Here is a 20,184-nt window from a genome sequence, read left to right on the forward strand (position 1 = left end):
GGTCGAGGACCGAAGGAAACAAAGGCGGCGCCGGGCCGGGCTGCGGGTCTGAGCGGCGTCCCCTCGGTGCTGTCGCTGGGACGGGCGGCACGCAGCTTCACAGCCTGTGGCCCATCAGGGGCCACAGTTTCCCTTTAAGGGCAGAACAGTGCAGACAAACTGCTTCTATTCTCCTCCTTTCCTGGGGTGGGGGTGGCGGCCAGGCGGGAGGCCCGGGAGTGAGTGTTGGTAAACATGGGCTCCACCCCAACAACACACCCGCCAAAGCGAAAGACCTTTGCAGCCAAACCTCAAGAGGCCGTGAGGTTTCAAAGAGTCGATTGAATTCCGCTGTGCTAAGACAAACGGAAATCTCTGAAACGCTGCTTCCGAGGCCTCGAGGGAGAAATCCAGTTTCGGTTTCCCATTTTCTCACTAAATCGCTTCTAGATGGTCCCCGCCGACGGCTTCGGTCCTAGGGGGAGCGCGGGCGATAGGGACCGAATGGAAAGTGGCAAACCCTGGTCACGGACCTTCCCATCCCCAGTCGCTTTTTCGAGGCAAGGAGGTTAAATATCCACCAACGTTTGTGCCTGATCAGCGCTAGAACTAAATGTTACACGTCTCCAGCCCGCCGTCCTACAATAGTCACTGAAGGTGTGTTTAATTCTGCTTAAGAAAACACTTTTCTCTGCTCCCTTATAAAACACTTGCTTTTGATGCCGAAGTGCAAAGATTATAAACAGTTTTATACGACTGCCTTTAAGTTAATCGCTTTATTAACTGGAATGCCACTGAAAAACACATTTTTGTAAATCCCAAAGCAAAACAACACGGCCAATAACAAAAACATAACCAGTGGGGAAAAAAAGCCCATAAACACAAAATCCAAGCACTTTCCTTTAACTCAAAGGATGCAATTTGACAGGATTGAATTGCTCATTAAAATTATTCCCCTTGACTTCTCAAGGCTAGGATATTACCCTATTACTACTTGTACTATAACAGCAGCTCACATTTATGTAATAATTTAAAATTTGCAAAGTGATTTCTTCAGCTCTGTGAGATGAGTAGTGTAAATACGTTACCCGATTTACACGTGAGGAAACTGGGGCTCACAGAAGCGAAGCGATTTACCGAAGGTCACAAAGATCCTAAAAATTCATCCGGCTTCAGTCATTTTTCACAATGATTTTGATTACAAGCATTTAAGATTAGGGTCTGTGTCTTCTGTTCTTTTAATTCCTAACCTACGATAGTTTCTTGCATATAGTAAGTGCCCAATACCCATTAGACTGAATTGTTGAATTACTCTTTCTTGAACTGAACTTGGCGCCTATTTTCCCATTGTGCATCAGCAGTTCATAAAGCAGACTCTCAGAATTTCTTACATGGAAGAGAACTTGCGGTGCATCTAAGCCAATGCATCTGCCTTATTTTCAACATTTCTAAACAAATAATTATCTAAATTTTGGTCTGAAGGCTTCCTTAAGATGTGAAGGTTAATTATACACGTGTATCCATTAATATAGGGATACAGACTAGATCTGTGATTTAACTGATGTAGGGAACTCCCAGTACAAATGTGGGTCAGCACCTTCTCTGCAATTTAGAGTCTCAGACAATTCATCGTCTGATACCTAAACAACTGAGAGGTTAAAAATTAAGTGACTTGCCCAGCCAAAGCCAGAACGTGTCAGAGGCTACACTTGAACTCAGGCTCTCCTGAGCAGGAGGGTCAGCTCTCTCTCCATGATACTGCAATGCTTTCATGAATACGTATGTATACACAGACACACACGTTATCATTGTAGGATCAAAGCTCTAGAACTGAAAGGCATTTCAAGAGACACCAAGTCCAACCCTCTTATTTTACAGATAAGGGACCTTAGCTCCATGCAAGTGAAATGTCTTGCTCAAGGTCAGACAGGCAGTAAACATCAGAGGATTTAAACCTGTACACCATGCTATCTCCGTAATCATCATATGATGGCTAAGTTGTCACTGTTTCACTAGGATATGAAAACTAAAAACAAACAAGAGATGTTGTATTAATGCAAATCAGGAAGCTAAATACTATAGTCCTGACTATGTAAGGACAAATAAGCTAATCAATTTTACCTATTATAAAAAAGGTTTTATATAAATGCAAAGTAATAAAAGTGTCTTTTCCAAGATTCCTAGTTACTTATTCTGAGCAGACATTTAAACATTTGAATATTAACTACAGTTTCACATAATTTTTTAAAATGTTCTCCCAAATGGTACATTTTCTGAATTGCAAACCAAAATGACCCCCATGATTTAACCTATAGTTACATATTTTTGAAAATGTTAATATAATCAGTGGTTTTACAATTCAAGAGACATTTAACCCACTGAAGAGTAAATCTATTAAAACAAATCTTTCACTGTTTAAGGATTTTCTAAAATCAAGTACTGAAACAGGTGAGTCACTGTCTTGGGCTTAAAATATTTTTGATGCATGGTGGCTTTTACTGTAATGGTAACTAATTTATATCTCTCTCTCTTTGATTCAGATGGGATGTCAGGGTCTGGGAAAATTGGTTTCAGAGTAGTAATTACATATACATTGCTGGGCCAGAATTGCTGGAAGGATCTACAGGAAAACTGAGTAAGAAATAGCTTGTAATATAAAGTAGAATTTGCCAGGGGCAAACATCTTCCAGAATCTGCCTAGTCCCTACTAGGGAGAACAATAGCTTTGTTACTCTTTAGAATTAACAGATATAAATCTCATTCTTATTCTATTCAAGGGTATTCCTGTAAGCCCTCTTAATTTGCTGTGCAAACTTCTTGCCTAAAATTAATACTGAAGTCTTCTGGCGTTTCAGCCAATTCATCTATATATGCCTGTCCAGTTCAAATAAGCCTGTCAACTTATTCGCTAGAAGTTACAGCAACACAGTTTGACTTCTAATTGGAAACATATCCCACAAAAGCAAGACCACACAGGTGTCACTTCAATAGTAACAACTCATTTTGGTTTCTTCATTTGTCTTTTCCATCAGATTCTTTACTTATACTATGTTACAGATGTCTGGAATGGCTTTCCACTTTAGTTAAAAGTTTCCCAAACAAGGTGGGGGGCACAAAACCATGTCAATTAAATAAACATTTTCCCCCAAATCAACCAACAATTGTTAAGTTATTGGGTGTAGTGCAGTGTGCTAGGCAATAGAAAAAGGCAATACAAGAAGGAGCTTACAATGTGATAGAAGGGCAAGACAAATGCTAACTATCAATTCAGTCTTGTGGAGGGTAAGACAAATACAGATTGTCTTTCTCTGTATGTGTACTGTTTTTATACTCTTAAGTACACAGAGACCCCAAACAGTGGTCTGAGGCAAAGAGATTGCTTATAGTTGGAGGACTTGAGAAAGGCTTCACGGGGGATGGAAACAGAGTAGGATTTGAAGGAATGGAAGGACTTCAACAAGTAAAGTCTATGGTAGTGGTGAGAAGAAGAGTAGAACACTGCTGCAGGTATGGGTGAGTTCATACATAAACGCAGGTAAGCATGGGAGATGGAGATGAGATTAGGAAATAGTGAAGAATTTGATTTGGCTGGGTCATAAAGGACAGCAGTATGCAAAGTTTGTATTCTATTCACTAAGCAACAGGGAATCAATGTAGGTTTTTGAAAAGAGGAAGTTCATGATCAGACCTATGTATTAAGAATATTATTTTGGAATTGGTAAGAAGGAGAGATTGAAATAGTGACCAGAGGCAGGAAGATTTAACTAGTTTATTAAAATTGTCCAGGTGACATAAAAGTTTGGCCTGAAATAAGGCACTGGTAGTAAGAGTGAGGATTTGGGGTGGATATAAGAGATATAGCAGAAGTAGATGCAACAGAACTTTAACAAGTAATTGGATTTGGAAAACAAAGGAGAAAGAATCCCAGATAGCTTAGGTTCCTGAGCATGGTAACTGGAAGAACAGTAATGCCATTAATAGAAACAAGGAAATTAGAATAAAGAATAGATTTTGAGAGAAAATTGATGACTTCATTTTTAATCTTTTTATATACAAGGTGATGGCAGGTCAACAAGAGAGTTGTCTACTGGGTAGTTGGAAACACAAGATGGGAGCTTAGGAAAAAAGACCAGGGCTAAAGATTTGAGAGCTGTTCTCCCCAGAGGTATTAACTGAAACCACAGAAATGGATGAAATGGATAAGGGAAACTGTATAACAAGAAGGATGGAACCTTGAGGAAACTCCACATGGGAAGAGGGAAGAATGAAAAGGAAGATGAACCGCCAGCAAGAGAGACAAAAAAGGAATGATCAGGTGCTTAGCCAGAGAGCCAAGAGAGTATTATAATATAGAATGAATGAATGAATAAAAGCATTTATTAAATGCTCACCACCTCCCAAAAGAGAAGAAAGTTTAAATAGCAAAAGGTTGTCTACAATGTCAAAGGCTTGCAGATGGGTTAAGGACAATGAAGACAGAAAAACCTTCACTGGACTTAAGGAAGTCATTAGCAATCTTGCACAAAATAAGTTCAGTCAGGTAGTAAGGAAGGAAGCCAAATGGTAATGGGTTGAAGGAGTGGATAGTGAGAAAATAAAGGCAGCAAGTCTAAACTACTTTTTTTAATGAAAGTGAGTAAAGAGATATGTTGATAGTTTGAGGGGAAGGGAAGGTTTTTTAGAACAGTGGAGACCTAAGCATGTTTGCTGGGAGGGAGGAGGATGCAAAAGAGAGGAAGAGATGCAAGACGAGAGAGTGAGGATGACTGCTGGTACAAAGTATCAGAAATGAGAAGGGGAAACTTAGGGGACAGATTGAGGGGACAAACATGTCAAGGAGACTGGGTATGGAAACTGAAAATTTTTGATGTGTGGAAGAGGAGAGTTGAGAGAGCTCAGGTCAGAAGGACTCAATCTTTTCAGTGAGGTAAAAGGGTCACCTGATGAGAGAAATAAAAGAAGGAATGAAGTTGGCAGTCTGAGGAAAATGAAGGCTTAGAATAGTTGCAGTGATGAATGTGATACGGAATCCATTAGAGTTGAATACAAGGACTGTTGTTCAGTAGTAAAAATTCAACTGAAGTTAAACAACGTAAACCTGTAATGAACCAAGTAAGCAGAACTTTGTGGCTCTTTTCAGCTATGGTCAGTTGCTTGGGAGTGAATATAGATGAAGACTGAAATGTAGTGGTTACCCAGAATTGGAGATTAGCAGAGTAAGAACATTAGAAGGATTCTTCAAGAGTAGAAGTATAGCAGTGAAGTTGCTTACGAACAGATCAAAACTGTATAAAGAAAAATGACATCAGAACTAGGGTTACTGGCAAGTAGAAAGGGGAAGAGCTAGAAACTCTGAGAAGTATGTGGGGCTGCTTCAGGATGAATGAGAGTACATGAGTGGTGAAATGACAGCAGACTGAAAATCCAATAACAGGATCACAGAGTTCAAGATCTTAGAAGGAGAGCAGTTTTGACTGATGGCAGGATTGAAGTTGTGACCATTCCAGTGGGAGGCTGAAGCACAGTGGAAATGCAAGTCAGAGAAGTTGCAGAAGTAAAGGAAATAGGAGTCAAAAGGGTCATGAATGAGGTGCTCATAGAGAATGGCAGAAAGACACAGAGGAAGAAAGACTATAAACTCTATTTCTCATCTAAGAGAATTTGTTAGAATGTTAAGTTAGCAAAACTAATAAGAGTGAGGTACTCACTTTACAAAAGTATTTAACATGGATTTCCTTTAAATACCTAGCTGTAGAAAAATGTGGTTTACATACAACTTTTCAGGAATATGTATTCTGTATATAATATGAAATATACCTTTTTCTCTAGACAAATTTCTAGAGACCACACCTTACTTATTTTACATATGGTTATGTATAATATATGTGGGGGAAGGAGGGAGAGAAAGAAAGAGAGAGAGGGAGAGGAGGAGAGGGGGAGAGAGGGAGAGAGAGATTTTATTGATGTTGAGGTTGAGAATTCCTGGTCCTGGTAAGGAAGAAAACTCCCTCTACCAACGCAGACTGGCAATTAACCTGCAACTTAAAAGTCTTAGAAAGTTATCTGGGACATTGATATATGTGTATATGTATATGTGTGTATGGATACATATATGCATATGTATTATAATCTTCCTAACTCCAAGGCCAATTCTCTATTCACTATGCCATGCTGCCTCTCAGTAGTTGTTGTTGTGGTAAATATTAATTAATAAAGATTTTGGTTAACTCAAAGAGTAGTACCTATGGAATCTACTTCTTACCTGATAGTGCCAGTAGGAGACGGAATGGGACTGACTAGGCTCCGGAGATCCGGCTCCGGAATGTGGATCTTCAGAGGGGAAATTTGAGGGTAAAGAGGTCGAAGAGGAGACGGTGGAGCTTCTTCTTTATGGTACAGAGATGTGAACTGGATCTTTATAACCGTACTAGGAAATCGAAAGGTACATCTATAACGGGAAAAAGAAAGGAGAGGTGATAAATATATTAGCCATGTAATACAAAGAACTGATCAGAGACTTCAAATGAGAAAATACCCATTGAGGAAATTTCTAATTCTCCTGAATAACTCTAATTGTTTGCTTGGTGGTTCATGTGAATAAAAAGTACAAAATCTTTTCTATATTTTCAGCAGTTCCATTTATAAATTGGAACTAGGAATCTGAGATGAATTTGATTCTCCACGAACACAGTTTCTAAATTCAAAAATATTCATCTCTGCTTGAAAGTACAACTTACAACCAAAAGCAATTTTAAATCAAAGTGATTTCATGTAAATCATATACAACTTAAATTATCCTAAATGTTAAACAATTGGTATTGGCTGAATAAACAGTACATAATAGAATGGTATAACACCATTAAAATACAAATATAAGGAATACAGTATAGAGTTTCTTGGGGGAACTGAGAGGCCAAGTCTTTTAAATTTTGAGGCCATCACTTTCTCTATCCACTGCAATATGCTGCCTACCTACTATAACTAAATTTTTTAAGCCAAGGGTTGGGGATTGGGGTGGAGGGAGATGAACTGTTAAGAGATTAGAAATTAGAAGTGCAATGTTATTGAATTTTTTTGGTTATGAGTTCATAAAAATTAAACTACCCTTTCACTTTTGAGAAGATATGGAATTACAGTAATTTCATTTCAACCACAAAGTCTCTTTTCCCAGCGTATATAGACAGAAGATACATACACTCAGCACCCACATGCATAAGATACATATGAATACATCAAGAAGAGTTTCAGAATTACAAGCTGCTTCCTACTAGAATCCCTCCTAAAACACCCTGGGAGTGTTAAGATTCATTATCAGGGACTAATAATGAGATCAGAAAGGCAAAAACAACACATAAAACCACTGAAATCATTTATGACAAATATTAAAAAATAACAGAAAACAAATACTGTCTACAAAAATAAAAAGTCATGTTTGTGATGAGTGATTAGAGGACACATATGAACACAGAGTTCAGTTATCGTTCTACTTCTAACTTCCTTTATGACCTTGAGCTTAAACCTCTTGAGTTCTGAATTGTACAATAGTTATAAATGGCCTTGTTAAAGTGGTATGAAACTCAATATTTTCAAGTCTATGGAATCCTCCAATGTCATAAAAAATGGCTACTTGTATGTTCCCATGCACATTAAAGTAACGACCAAGTAAAATGTTATCCTTGTCTACCTGCACTAAACATCGCTAATCCAGTAATACCCTACAGGCTGTAATTATTACTAACTGTATAGTTTAGTTTTTAAGGGGAGGAGGAAGGATTATTAACCAGCAAGGTGTCCACAAAAGTGACAGGTGGTCTGTTCAATGAGCGTGTTACAGAAAAGACTCTACAATCAATTTGCTTTGAAATTCAGATATTTTAATATACTTAAAAATTACAGAAAGGCATTCTGAATGATGAATGTAAGGTAACCGAATATTGTAGATATTTTATATTAAAGCTTTCCACTGTGCAATCTGTCCTTAAGTAAGGATCCAAGTTACTGGTCTGTGTATTTCATCCTGAGTGTACTGGGTTTGGAATCAGCAATACCTAATTTCAAATCCTTCACAACCTGGCTAGGTCCAACCTACTGTCCAAGCCTATTAACTGCTTTGCATGCATTCTACATTCCAGCCAAACAGGCCTTGTTCCTCACATAGGACATTCTCTCTCTCATCTCTATGCCTTTGCATAGCCCATTCCCCATGCCTAGAATATACACCTATCAGATTGACTAATATGACAAAAAAGGAAAATGCTGGATGTTGGAGGGAATGTGGGAAAACTGGGATACTAATGCATTGTTGATGGAACTGTGAAAGATCCAACCATTCAGGAGAGCAATTTGGGACTATGCCCCAAGGTCATAAAACTGTGCATAACCTTTGATCCAGCAATACCACTACTAGGTCTATATCCCAAAGACATCCAAAAAAGGGGGAAAGGGCCTATTTGTACAAAAATATTGATAGCAGCTTTTTGTGGTGGCTAAGAATTAGAAATTGAAGGGATGCCCATCAGTTGGGGAATGGCTAAACAATCTGTGGTAGATTGTAATGGAATATTATTGTGCTATGAGAAATGACAAGCGGGATGATTTCAGAAAAACCTGGAAAGACTTACATGAACTGATGCATAGTGAAGTAAACAACCAGGAGAACATTATAGACAGTAACAACAATGTTGTTCAGCGAAGAATTGTGAATGACTTAGCTATTCTCAGCAATACAGTGATCCAAGACAATCTCAAAGTACTACAGATAAAGCACACTATCTGCCCCCAGAGAAAGAACTGATATTGTTTGAATACAGACTGAAGCATGCTATTTTTTACTTTCATTTTTTAAAATCTTCTTGTATAAAATGATTAATATGGAAATCTTTTACATAAGTGCACATGTATAACCTATATCTGATTGCCTGCCATCTCCCGGAGGGGGGACGGGAGGGGCAGAAGGGATAGAACTCAAAACTCCAAATAAAACTGTTAATACAAAAAAATAAAGAATGTCATTTTTGTTTCAGAAAGGTTCACTATTTAAAATTTCATCTAGGTCCCTGAATTTGGTTCAGAATTTTAGTTTGGATAGGTAGGATTGGAGAATTTGTGTTTTTAGAGAGATAACATTGGAGAATGAGTATGCTTTTTTTCACTCTCATGGTTGAAAGGGGTTTCAAATATTATCTTATCTAATCTTTACCTCAACAGGAATCCTCTCTACAGCATAAATGACAAATGGACATGCAGCCTCTGCTGGAAGAGCTTTCAGTGATGAAGAACCCATTACCTCCCAAGAAAGCTTGTTCTACTTTTGAACAAGGAATTGTTTGGAAGCTATCTCATAAATACAGCTGGCTACGGGAGAGAAAAAACAATTGTTACCCAAACCCAAAGACTTGCTATTTGTTAGACTCTATATACAACAGGAGAAAGATACTAGATAGTCAAAGAAAGGATGAGGATGATTCAACAGCCAGAACTCTTCTAAAGCTCTAAACCTTCCTCCTTCAGGGCAATACAGAATACATGCAATTAGGAAACCTTCAAGTAGTGGGCCAGGGACCACAAGCAATTTTCATTTACGTAAAGCCTGAAATTAGAATGCCAAGAAGGCACCATAGGTTCTGGGTTTTGTAAAGCACTCCAAGGCAAAACAGACTCTTGGGGAAATGATTTTTAAAGCAACTTTTACAAGCAAAATCCCAAAATGAAAAGATCCTGACAAACTTACATGAAAAATATAGTTTAATATAAATGCCTCATCTACAAGAAATTATTTCTAAATTTTAAAATAATTTCCAAAAAGTGAACAAAGAGTGTGGTTACAGATGGGGACCTTATTGAAGCATACCGTTACAACCACAGCTGTTGCTATTAGGGCAATACAAAATCGAAAAAGGAATACAACTTACTAATGAACTAAAGGGATGTGAATTTTAAAAGCATAGCCTTGAAAAATAAAACTAAAGACATTTAACACAGTAAATAACAAAATCATAATGCAACACAGGTAAAACATTTAAAATTTAAAGCTGACTGTGAAGATTCAAAGGTAGTAGTGTTTTCCAAGGGTTTATAAACTGTCCCCTTAAATTTAAATAATAAGCCAAAACTATCCCCTTCTCAAAGTATAAATTGAAGGTATGGAAATATAAGTATATATAAAAATAAAAATATATACATCAGGTATGGAAAGAACATTTAAAAAAACATCCACCTTCCCACATGTACATTAGTAGTATTAGTACAGGCAGCATGATGTGATGGAAAAGGCATGGGATTAGGGGCAGCTAGGTGGCACAGTGAGTAGAGCACCAGCCCTGGAGTCAGGAAGACCTGAGTTCAAATTTGACCTCAGACACTTGACACACTTACTAGCTGTGTGACCTCGGGCAAGTCACTTAACCCCAACTGCCCTGCCTTCCCCCCTCCAAAAAACAAAAAGGAAAGAAAAGAAAAGAAATGGCATTGGGCTAAGAGCCTGGAACCTTGGATTCTGGTCTTACACAGCACTTAACAAGCTATGTGGGCTCAGAGGGTTAGGATGCCTTGGGCTTCCATTCCTTCACCTGTCAAACAGGGAATTAGTGTAGAATTCTTGACTGTAAGACTAATAAAATGTTAGACACTTAGAAACTAAAGACGGATGCTTATTTTAATAGGGTTTAATTTAGTTGGGAACCAGTCCCTGGTCTCAAGGACTATACACCTTAACTGGGGAGACATAAACATAAATATGTTTATTTAAGATATTACATACAAAGTAGATAAAAATTAACTTTAAGAGGGGATGGCACCAGTAGGTAGTGAAACCTAGAGTTTTCCTAAAGTCTTCCTACAGATATGGCCTTTGAATTGAGCCCTGAAGGAAACCATAGAGTTTCTAAGTGAATTCTCAGTGAAGGTAAAGAGGGACAGTCATAGCAAGGATACCAAGACAAAGGATGGAGTAGAGTAAGTGATAAACAGCAAGTAGGCTAATGTGGCTGGCCCATAAAGTGCATGGAGAATAATGTGTAAGAAGAGAGGAAAGATAGGAAGAAGCAAAGTTGCAAAGAGGTTTAAATGCTGAATAGAGAATGTTTTATTTCATCCTAGAGACTACAGAGAACCTCTGGAGGTTACTAGGTAGGGAGGTGACAGGCTCAGGCATGCATTTTAGGAAAATCCATTTGGTAGCTAGATAGAGGATGAATAAGAATGGGGAAAGATGATCCATGGAAACTAACTGCAGTAGTCCAAGCAAGAGGAGACGAGGGTCTGAACAAGGGTAGGGGTGATATGAGTGGAGAGAAGACAAACAACAGATATGTGGAGAGGGAAATGACAAGATTTAGCAAATGACTGGATATTTAGGGAGTGTGAAGAGTTGAGGATGACATCAATGCCGCAAACATGGGTGACAGGAAGAATAGGAGTACCCTCCACAGTAATATGTGAGTTCTGAATAGATTAAATAGATTTGGAGAAGATAGATGAATTCTGTTTTAAGATTCGTTGTGTCTGAAAAGCCTCCAGGAATAAAGAGGTTAAGGTTGGACATACGGCATCAGGTACCTAGAGATAACTACTGAACTGTGATCTTTAAGAGTGTAATATTCAAATGTCGACTTAAATGGTTTAAGTGTGGTCAAGGCTGGCATAAAAGTAATGGACTAGAGGATTCAATTACCCATGGAAGGAAGAAGGGAATAAAGGGATTAGGGTTCCTTGCTATCTCCAATTATATTACTGTAGAAATTGTTACTGGACACCTACTCTAGGAGGCTAAATATTAATTTCTAGGGTCACTCCAACTAAACAATAACTCTAACCCCTCTTCAAACTCCACTGCTATTTCAGCTTTCTCCATGAGGTTACAGCTGCCAAATCCAGTTCCTAATAGTACTTCTGAGGCTATGGTCATAGGTTTCATCTGTATTCAGGCTGATTAGCACAGACTTATTCCTTAGTTTCTAACAACTTCTTCGTATGTGGTTTGTGGTCTCCCAAAAAGGGACCCTGGGAAAGACAGAATGGATGAATTATCAGCATAATACATGGTTATCTGATGGAAAGTAGAATTATCATTAAGGTTCACTTAAGATACTATGAGGAAACCGTGGTGACTAGGCAATTGTTCAATTCCAAAGACTATTTCCATTTACTAGTTATCAGTGTAACACTGGTTATGTTATGCTTCTGGTATCTCAATAGATCAAAATTACAATAAAGAGTAGAAACAAAAAAGACCTGGTTATCCTTCAACTTTGGAGATGTCCCTCAGGGAGATTTAACAGGTTTAAGAAACTTACTGTGCAAACAGTGATGCTACTGGCCCTTGGCATTAAAGGAGAAAATGCTGAGGCAAATAGTTGATATAACTGGAAAAACAATTCTTTGAAAGATTCCACTGAAAAATTAAAAGGTCATCGTGTGGTGAATATAGGAACCAGAAAAGTGTAGAATCACTACTTTGAAACTTACTAGCTTTCAAAAGATTAAATTTTGAACAATAACCTCAAAAGTTAAACTTTCCACATATCATGTCCTAAATTTAGAATCAAATGAAAAGCTGTGATTTAGTGTGGGTACTCCTTCCATCGGTCCAGTCTGAAACCTCATCATACTTTTTCATCTAATGCAATTGATTCTATGTACCAGAAATCTTCCTTTGGTTCCTTTATTTGCAACCTAATAAATGCTTATTGATTGATTGATAGCACTACAGCTATCCTATCCTAAGTCTCACATAATCCATACTTACTAGCTATATCCCCTATTCCGGCCATATTATCCTTGATAAATGTCTTCTATAACACTTATTTCTAAGTTACCCATAGTAATACGCAGCAGCCTGCTTATACCCACCCACCACAAGTCTTTCCATTACTCTTTGAGTCACCTGCAATTGTGATGCATTCTAAAATTATGTTCTATGATTCACAGATACCTAGTGTCATGGGAAGAATACTATTATTTAAGGGACAGACTTTTGCAGCAGCATAGACTCATTGAAGGCAATAAGATATTTCCCAAATGTAACACAGGCCAATCATAGCATCAAAAATTTGAAGTTCCAAGGGACATCTGAAGTTGAGTCCAACACCCTTTCACTTTGCTGAAGGACAAAGAGAGGAAGTAGCCTGACTGGGGTCAAATCAGTGCCAAGCGGCAGAACTGGAATTCCAGATTTGTGGCCTCCCAAAGTAGAATTCTTAGCACTAAATCATTCATGTGTTTACCAGTCACTATGCTATCCATCCATAGCCTAACATTCATAAACAAAATACTGAACTAGTGCCCTGTGAACTTTCTCCTTTCAGCCAAATTCACCAATCCTATCATTGCTCTCATACTCCTTTTCTACTACCAATATTTCTTCATAGCCTTGCTTCTGGACCATTTCCTTTTTCTAGTTTCAAGAAAATTTTTTGGGAAGAATAGGTCACAATGGCCTTCAGCACATATTCTATTCTTCCCAGACATAGCATCAGTCTCCTAGAATCTCTGGCTACTACCAAGCCTCTAATTACAGGAGAACCAAAAAGTTTATCAATTCAATTCATATATTTACTAGGCACAATCAAGCTAAGGATACCAAAACAAACAATAACCCATCTACATCCTCAAGAAGTTTATGTGCCAGTGAACAGTCAGAGTAGATAATTAATTCTTGCTAGTTGGGAGGCAAGAGAGATAGAAGTTGAGCAGGCTAGACTTTACCATGTGAACAGTAAGACAATTATAAAAGACCTAGTTGTAAAGAAGAGAATAGTTAACAGATGCTTTTAGATCAGAACTTACTTTGGGCTGCACCTTTGTGAAATTACTAGAAATGCAAGATTTGGTCTTTCAGCATTACAAGTCTCAGCTGTTAGCTTATTAAAGATGATTAGGCCTCTCAGAAACTGGCTCATACTGCAAAGCTCACACAAAACTTATCTGCATTGATAAAGCAAATTTCATAATATGCAATGGGAAATATTAACTGCTAAGCAAACATCAGCCAGCCAGTGTATTCTATAGGGAAATGTACCTGAGAAACTGAAAGGGGAAAAGATTTGAAATGGAGTTGAATGGTCTTCAACTCAAATGTCTGTTTATGAGTATACACATCTATGTATACAGACGTACACTGTTGATGTTTTGACACCAAAAATGGTGATGAGCAGTTTAACTGGAGTGGTTAATATTTTTCCACTTAGATTCGTGATCTAAAACTATCGTTTTGTTTTCATTTCATATACATTCCCTTCTCCTCCTTTACAATAGCAAATGGTTGTTGAAACAAAGACAACTTAACAGTTGTAGAAAAGTGCAGCAAGCAAATTTGATGGAGCCAAAAAAGGCCAACTAATGACTCATTTAAATTTGAAAATTGTGAAAGAGCACGTGTGTGCAAATAATAAGAATCTAATTTCAGCTTCAAAATAACTCACTGAATGACCTAAGAGATATGTTTTCACTTCACTGTATCAGGTTCTTAAGTATTTAGATAGTAACACTTGAAAACAAGTTTGAGCTCCTCAGAGAAAGGTACTTGCTTTACTAGTATATATTATTATATAAGATGTTCCCCTTTACTGATTTTGTGATGATTTTCAATATGTGCTGCTTCAAATGACATACTACTCTATAAAGTTTTGTTTTGTTCTATAAAGAGAAAAATTCCAAGATTTCATCCCTTTGGGTACAAATTACAAGGAAAAATGTTTTATCTCTGTAGCAAGAATCAAATTATTATTGAATATCACATTTATTAAATCAATGTTTAGAAACTTATTTCAATAAGAAATACAGGTAAGGACAATAAATCATTTAAAACCTTACAATAAAAATTATCCTAATATGATGGAATGCTCACTCTTACGATTTTTGAAAATACTGTACAGCAAAGGTTGGGGAGAAATTATTGTACCTAAGCAAGCTGATACTATACTTAGGTTTTGTCAAAAGGGCTGAGATAATTAGCCACTCCTACCTCTAAAACTTGTGCCCTGAAAACACAGTGCTAATAGTTTTCAAAAGAAGAAATGCAAGCTATTAACAACCAATGAAAGGATGTACCAAATCACTAACAATAAGAAAAATGAAAATTAAAATAATTCTGAGGATTCATCTCATGCCCTTAGACTAGAAAAAGAATTCAACAATAGTGAATGCTGGCCAGCATAAAGGAAAACAGGCACACAGTTGGTAGAGAAGTTAATTATTAGTCCAACCAATTTAGAATTGTTTGGGAAGTTATTAAACTGCACATTATTCTTGACCCAGAAACACCACTGCAAGGCAAATAGTCCTAGGTCAAGAACGGGGGAAAGGTCCCATTTATAAAAAATACATAAACACAAAAATATTTAAAGTAGCATCTTTTTGTGGTAAAGAGTTAGCATAAAATTGTGTCCACTGACTGGGAACTAGTTGGACAAACTATGTTATATGGATGTAATGTAATATTATAGAACAGTAAGAAATTACGACTATGATGAATTCAGGAAACATGTTAGGCCCTATATGAACAGATACAACATAAAGTAAACTGAACTAGGAGAACAATTTACACAATGGCCACAATGATGAAAAGAAAAACTATGTTAAGACATCAGAACACTAACTTAACGTTAATCATGATTTTAGTGAATTAACCTGAAGCATGTCTCTTTCTTAGAAGAAAAATAGGGGACTACAGGTACAGAATGCAGTACATACCTAGCATGGCTTTGCTTACTTACATTTCTTTGGTGCAAAGGAGGGTTCTATTGAGGGTCTGGAAACAGGGAGAGGTCTTTGGGAAATGAAAGTAATGCTAAATAATTTTTTTGAACACTGTATTTTCCTCAATGTGCAAATAAGAGCAACATACACAATCATGGGTCTTTGATTTCACTTTTACTCAGCGTCACAGCATCTATAACTGTGTTAACTAATCCTATCTAGGATAAGTCCTGGCTGTTTCCAGATCCCAGTCTGCTTTTACAACTCCTCTGACACCCAAGGTCTTCTAAGCTTACCTCACCTAATGAGAGAACACATTTAGCACAAAGCATACATAGGCAGAACATTACAAAGACTGGCTTGGTCTTTGCGGTTTTATATCTGAGGGGCCTCCAATTCATGCCTCCCCTTCAAAACTCACCATCTCAGGATGAGGAAGTGAAAAGGGTGCTGGCCAGGCACTGTTTTACCTTACAAATTAATGCATACAAACACACACACAAAATCTTTATTTAATGTAACAAGTAAAGCAAAAATGTCAATATTTGTATGCATGTATCTGTACGCATTAGAAAACAAACATTTCTGGTTTTACTTGGGATCTTCTATTCAGGGTATTACTCTTGCAGTTATATTGCATATGCTCAGAATTATGACTGACCACTAATATGGGCTATGATTTGCTTTTGTTTGGGGCGGGGGGGGGGGGGGAAGGCAGAGCAATTAGGGTTAAGAGTCTTGCCCAAGGTCACACATCTAGTAAATGTGTCAAGTGTCTGAGGCCATATTTGAACTCAGGTCCTCCTGACTCCAGGACCAGTGCCCTACTCACTGTGCCATTTAGTTGCCTCGTATAATTTGCTTTCTAACAAAGATGTCAATTGTATCGACCCCATTCAACGTCAATGTCAACCAATTCACTGTAATCTTGTTTTGTTTACCAAGTTCAACTTTTGGCCAAAAGGGATTCCAACAAATGAACAGCTAGGATTTAATTTAAAGCAACCACCCCACCCCCCCAAAGAAAAAACTTCTAGGCACTATCCTCCATCAGTATACATTCAGCTTTCCATATCTGCAATACTATATATTCATCATCAACTTGTTTAAGACAACAAGCTTGAAACACAGGTTCTAGAATCATCAAAGAAGTTCTAATTATATTTAATAGATTAGAGTAGGAAATGGAGTTGATAAAATTTAAAAAGCTTTTTTGGAGGGAGGAGCAAGACCTTTTTACTTAAATGGGAATTTAATTAATCAGAACAGTATACTTCACTGGCCACTCCAATTAAAAGGTTTTCTTTTGATAAATATTTTGATTGAATAAAATCTTTCAAATACTAGCTGCTTACTACCCCAAAATGACGGACTCTGATACCGCTGTACGTTGTGCATAACAATGAATTGTATCAGACATTCGGAATCCATTTTTAGCATTAAAAAATAAGGTGAACACAAAAGGGAAGATTTGAAAATTGTAAGCACAAAGCAGAATTATTCGAGTGGAGGGAGGGGAGAGGGGAAGGACACCAGACACCAAACTTCTTAAGTGTATATTTAGTAAATTCTGGAAGGTCAAACGTGACTAACCCAAATTTTGTTAAACTTGGCAAAAGAACTGCTTTGTAACATTCTTGTTCTTCCTAAATCATGTGTAAAGGTTTGAACAAAGAAGACAAGGATTCATATGTATAATACTATTTATAACAGCTCTTTTGTGATGGAAAAGAACTAGAAAACTAAGGGGAAGCCCATAAATTAGGGAATAGCTGAACAAATTATGGTATATAAATATAATGGATTACTATTGTGCTATAAGAAATGATGATGTGGACAATTTCAGAGCAACCTGGGAAGACTCGAATGAACTAATCTAATGTAGAGGGAAGTGAGCAGAACCAGAACAATTTATACAATAACAACATTGTAAAAACAAACAACTGTAAAAGACTTCAGAACTGTAATTAATGCAATAACCAACCATGATTGCAGAGGACTCCCAAGGAGGTGAGTTGTACTTTACCTTCTGACAAAAAAGTAGTTGGAATCAAGGTTAAACATGTGTGCGTGTACGTGCACGTGAGTGTGTGAACATGACAAATATAGGGCCTAGTTTTGCCTGATTATGCATACTTGTACTACAAGGGTTTTACTTTTTTTTCCCTCAATGGAGAGAGAGAAAATTTTCGTTAATTGACAAAAAAAAAATCTGCATTCCAAAGGCATAAATATTCTGCACCCTGTTTCTGTTGCTGAATAAGCACCAAGGCTAAGATCTGACCCATAAACTTTGGAACGGTTCCCATTTCTGAATATTGATAATTACTATCTTTTATAAATAGACCTGCTCAAGCTAAGAAAGGCCCATCTTTATTTAAAAACAAAAGAGAAATCAACCCACTTTGATCTTATTATCTGTGAAGGTAGAACCAAACATGAAAGAGCACCATTTAATATATGGAACCTAATCTCCACCTTAGTAAAAACGGGAAGGATTTCACTGCTTTAAAAACAAAACCAAAACCAAAACCCAACTTTTCCAGCTATTAAAGTTCAATCTGCTAAGAAAAACAAAGACAGGGTCTCAGATGCTTTAACAAACTGCTACTGTGCTTCAGTTAAAATGGCTTGCCTGATCAATTTGAAATTCCATGAATCAAAATCTGGACTAACTTTCCACCCCCAGATATCAAAGCCAAGAGCAGCAAAAAGACATCAAATGCAACAAGCACACAAGTGGCTTTTGAAACTATTAGAAGCCACTAGGTTATGATCTGAGAAGCAAACTTTGGTTTCTGGCCCATCCCCCGCTGAGGAACTCAAACTCTATGGAGAAAGGAAGCAAGCAGAGAGATGTCTCTATATACAAAGAATGAAAAAGTAACCAAACTTTACTAACCACTAGTAGCAACAAGCATGGGTGTGTGCCCTCCTGACAGGATTTTTGTGCTGCTTCTTCTATCCTCATACCCTCAAACTTCATCAAGTACTGTCATGTTTGCCACCAGATAAAACACTAGCAAAAGCACCCAAATACAGTCTGTGGGTAAAAAGTGAAAGCTGGTTAGAACTGCAGGATGATTCAAAGAAGCATTAATAGTTTTGCTTATATATTACTTTCATTTAGTAGAGTTCACAAGGCTTTGTGTAAATTACTTAGAGACAGAACTTCATGGTTCTAAGTTTAGACCACAACCAGCAATGATCTTCCAGGTAGGTGGTCTACAGGCTGAGTTATAGAACTGTAAAATATTAGACCTGGCAAAGCTCTAAGAGATTATCTAGTCCAATGTCCTCCTTTCATAGTTGAGGAAACTGAATCTCAGAGAGATGAAATGACTTCCAAAATGCCTGTGACCTACAACCAAGACAAGAAGCAACAACATCTCCTGGCTCCCAGTTCAGTGTTCTTATTGTTACACTAAATAATCAATGTTTATAATATCACCAGGTCATTATTTTGGTCATGGTATAAAAATTCAATTAAATCACTCCCTCAGTGGCATCTTTTCAAAAAAGATACTATTCCTATTAATTCTAAGGAATTTAATTTTGTTTGCCATTCCAAACTGGGGAAAGTAGGTAGGTAGTCTATATATTAAAATTTTTGAACCACCATGAATCATCCCTATTTTATAGATAATTAACTGAAAAGTCCATGGTTCCTACAGCCTCAGAGTCAAAAATGGAAGTAGAATTTGGATGTCCTGAGCCAGGACTTTGATATAGTCACTAAGCAACACTCCTTAAAATACTGACTTAAAAAAAAATGAAGACATGACTAAAATAGATTTTGATCACATTTCTTAACGGTGTATTTATTTAACCAGTGGCTGCTGTCCTTATTAGATGATCTTAGTATGTACATATTGGATGAATTTAAAAAACCAATTGGGTCTGGGAACAAAAAGCACAATTTATCATTCTATTTTTAAATATCTTTCTTTTATATTCAATCGCCTTACTTCAAAGGGCCAAAGCCCTATTTTTCCAACAAGGTAAAATGATATAAAAATTGTGGTACCAAATCTAGCTTCCTAAGTTCAGCCCTTAAATACTATTTAAAATTAGGCCAACTAGTTCCAATATAACATCACCAAATAACCCCCAAAATGATTATGCAAGTTTTCACATAGCTTATATATCAGTACAAGATCCAATTTCTCCTAAACTGAGATTGCATTTATTTAGATTCAATTATCATGTCTATGCTGATAATTCTCAATTTTATTTATCCAGTGCTAATCTCTATTCTGCACTCACATCTCCAACTGTCTTACTGGAGAGCTTGAGATGGATGTCCCACAAACATCTTGAACTCAATGTATCTAAAACTAAACTCATTATCTTCCCCCCACACCCTCCCTAAATTCCCTATGACTATTAAGGCTGCCACCATCTTCAGAGTCACCCAGACTGGCAACTCAGGTGTCATCCTCAACTCCTTACTGTCTCACCCCATAACCAATCTGTCACCATGGCTTGTCCATATCACCTCGCAACAAC

General features: G+C 37.3%; 1 protein-coding gene across 1 annotated transcript in view; it reads right to left on the reverse strand.

Moving 5' to 3' along the window:
• The window catches only part of FOXK1 (forkhead box K1), a 119,120-nt gene that overhangs the window by 23,597 nt on the left and 75,339 nt on the right, over positions 1-20,184 (reverse strand). Inside the window, exon 2 of the mRNA XM_036741245.1 lies at positions 6,242-6,427. Coding sequence (XP_036597140.1) covers positions 6,242-6,427 — 186 coding nt within the window. The remainder of the gene's footprint in view (positions 1-6,241; positions 6,428-20,184) is intronic.

This window comes from Trichosurus vulpecula, chromosome 1, assembly GCF_011100635.1.
Source record: "Trichosurus vulpecula isolate mTriVul1 chromosome 1, mTriVul1.pri, whole genome shotgun sequence".
In the NCBI taxonomy this organism is placed as follows: domain Eukaryota; kingdom Metazoa; phylum Chordata; class Mammalia; order Diprotodontia; family Phalangeridae; genus Trichosurus; species Trichosurus vulpecula.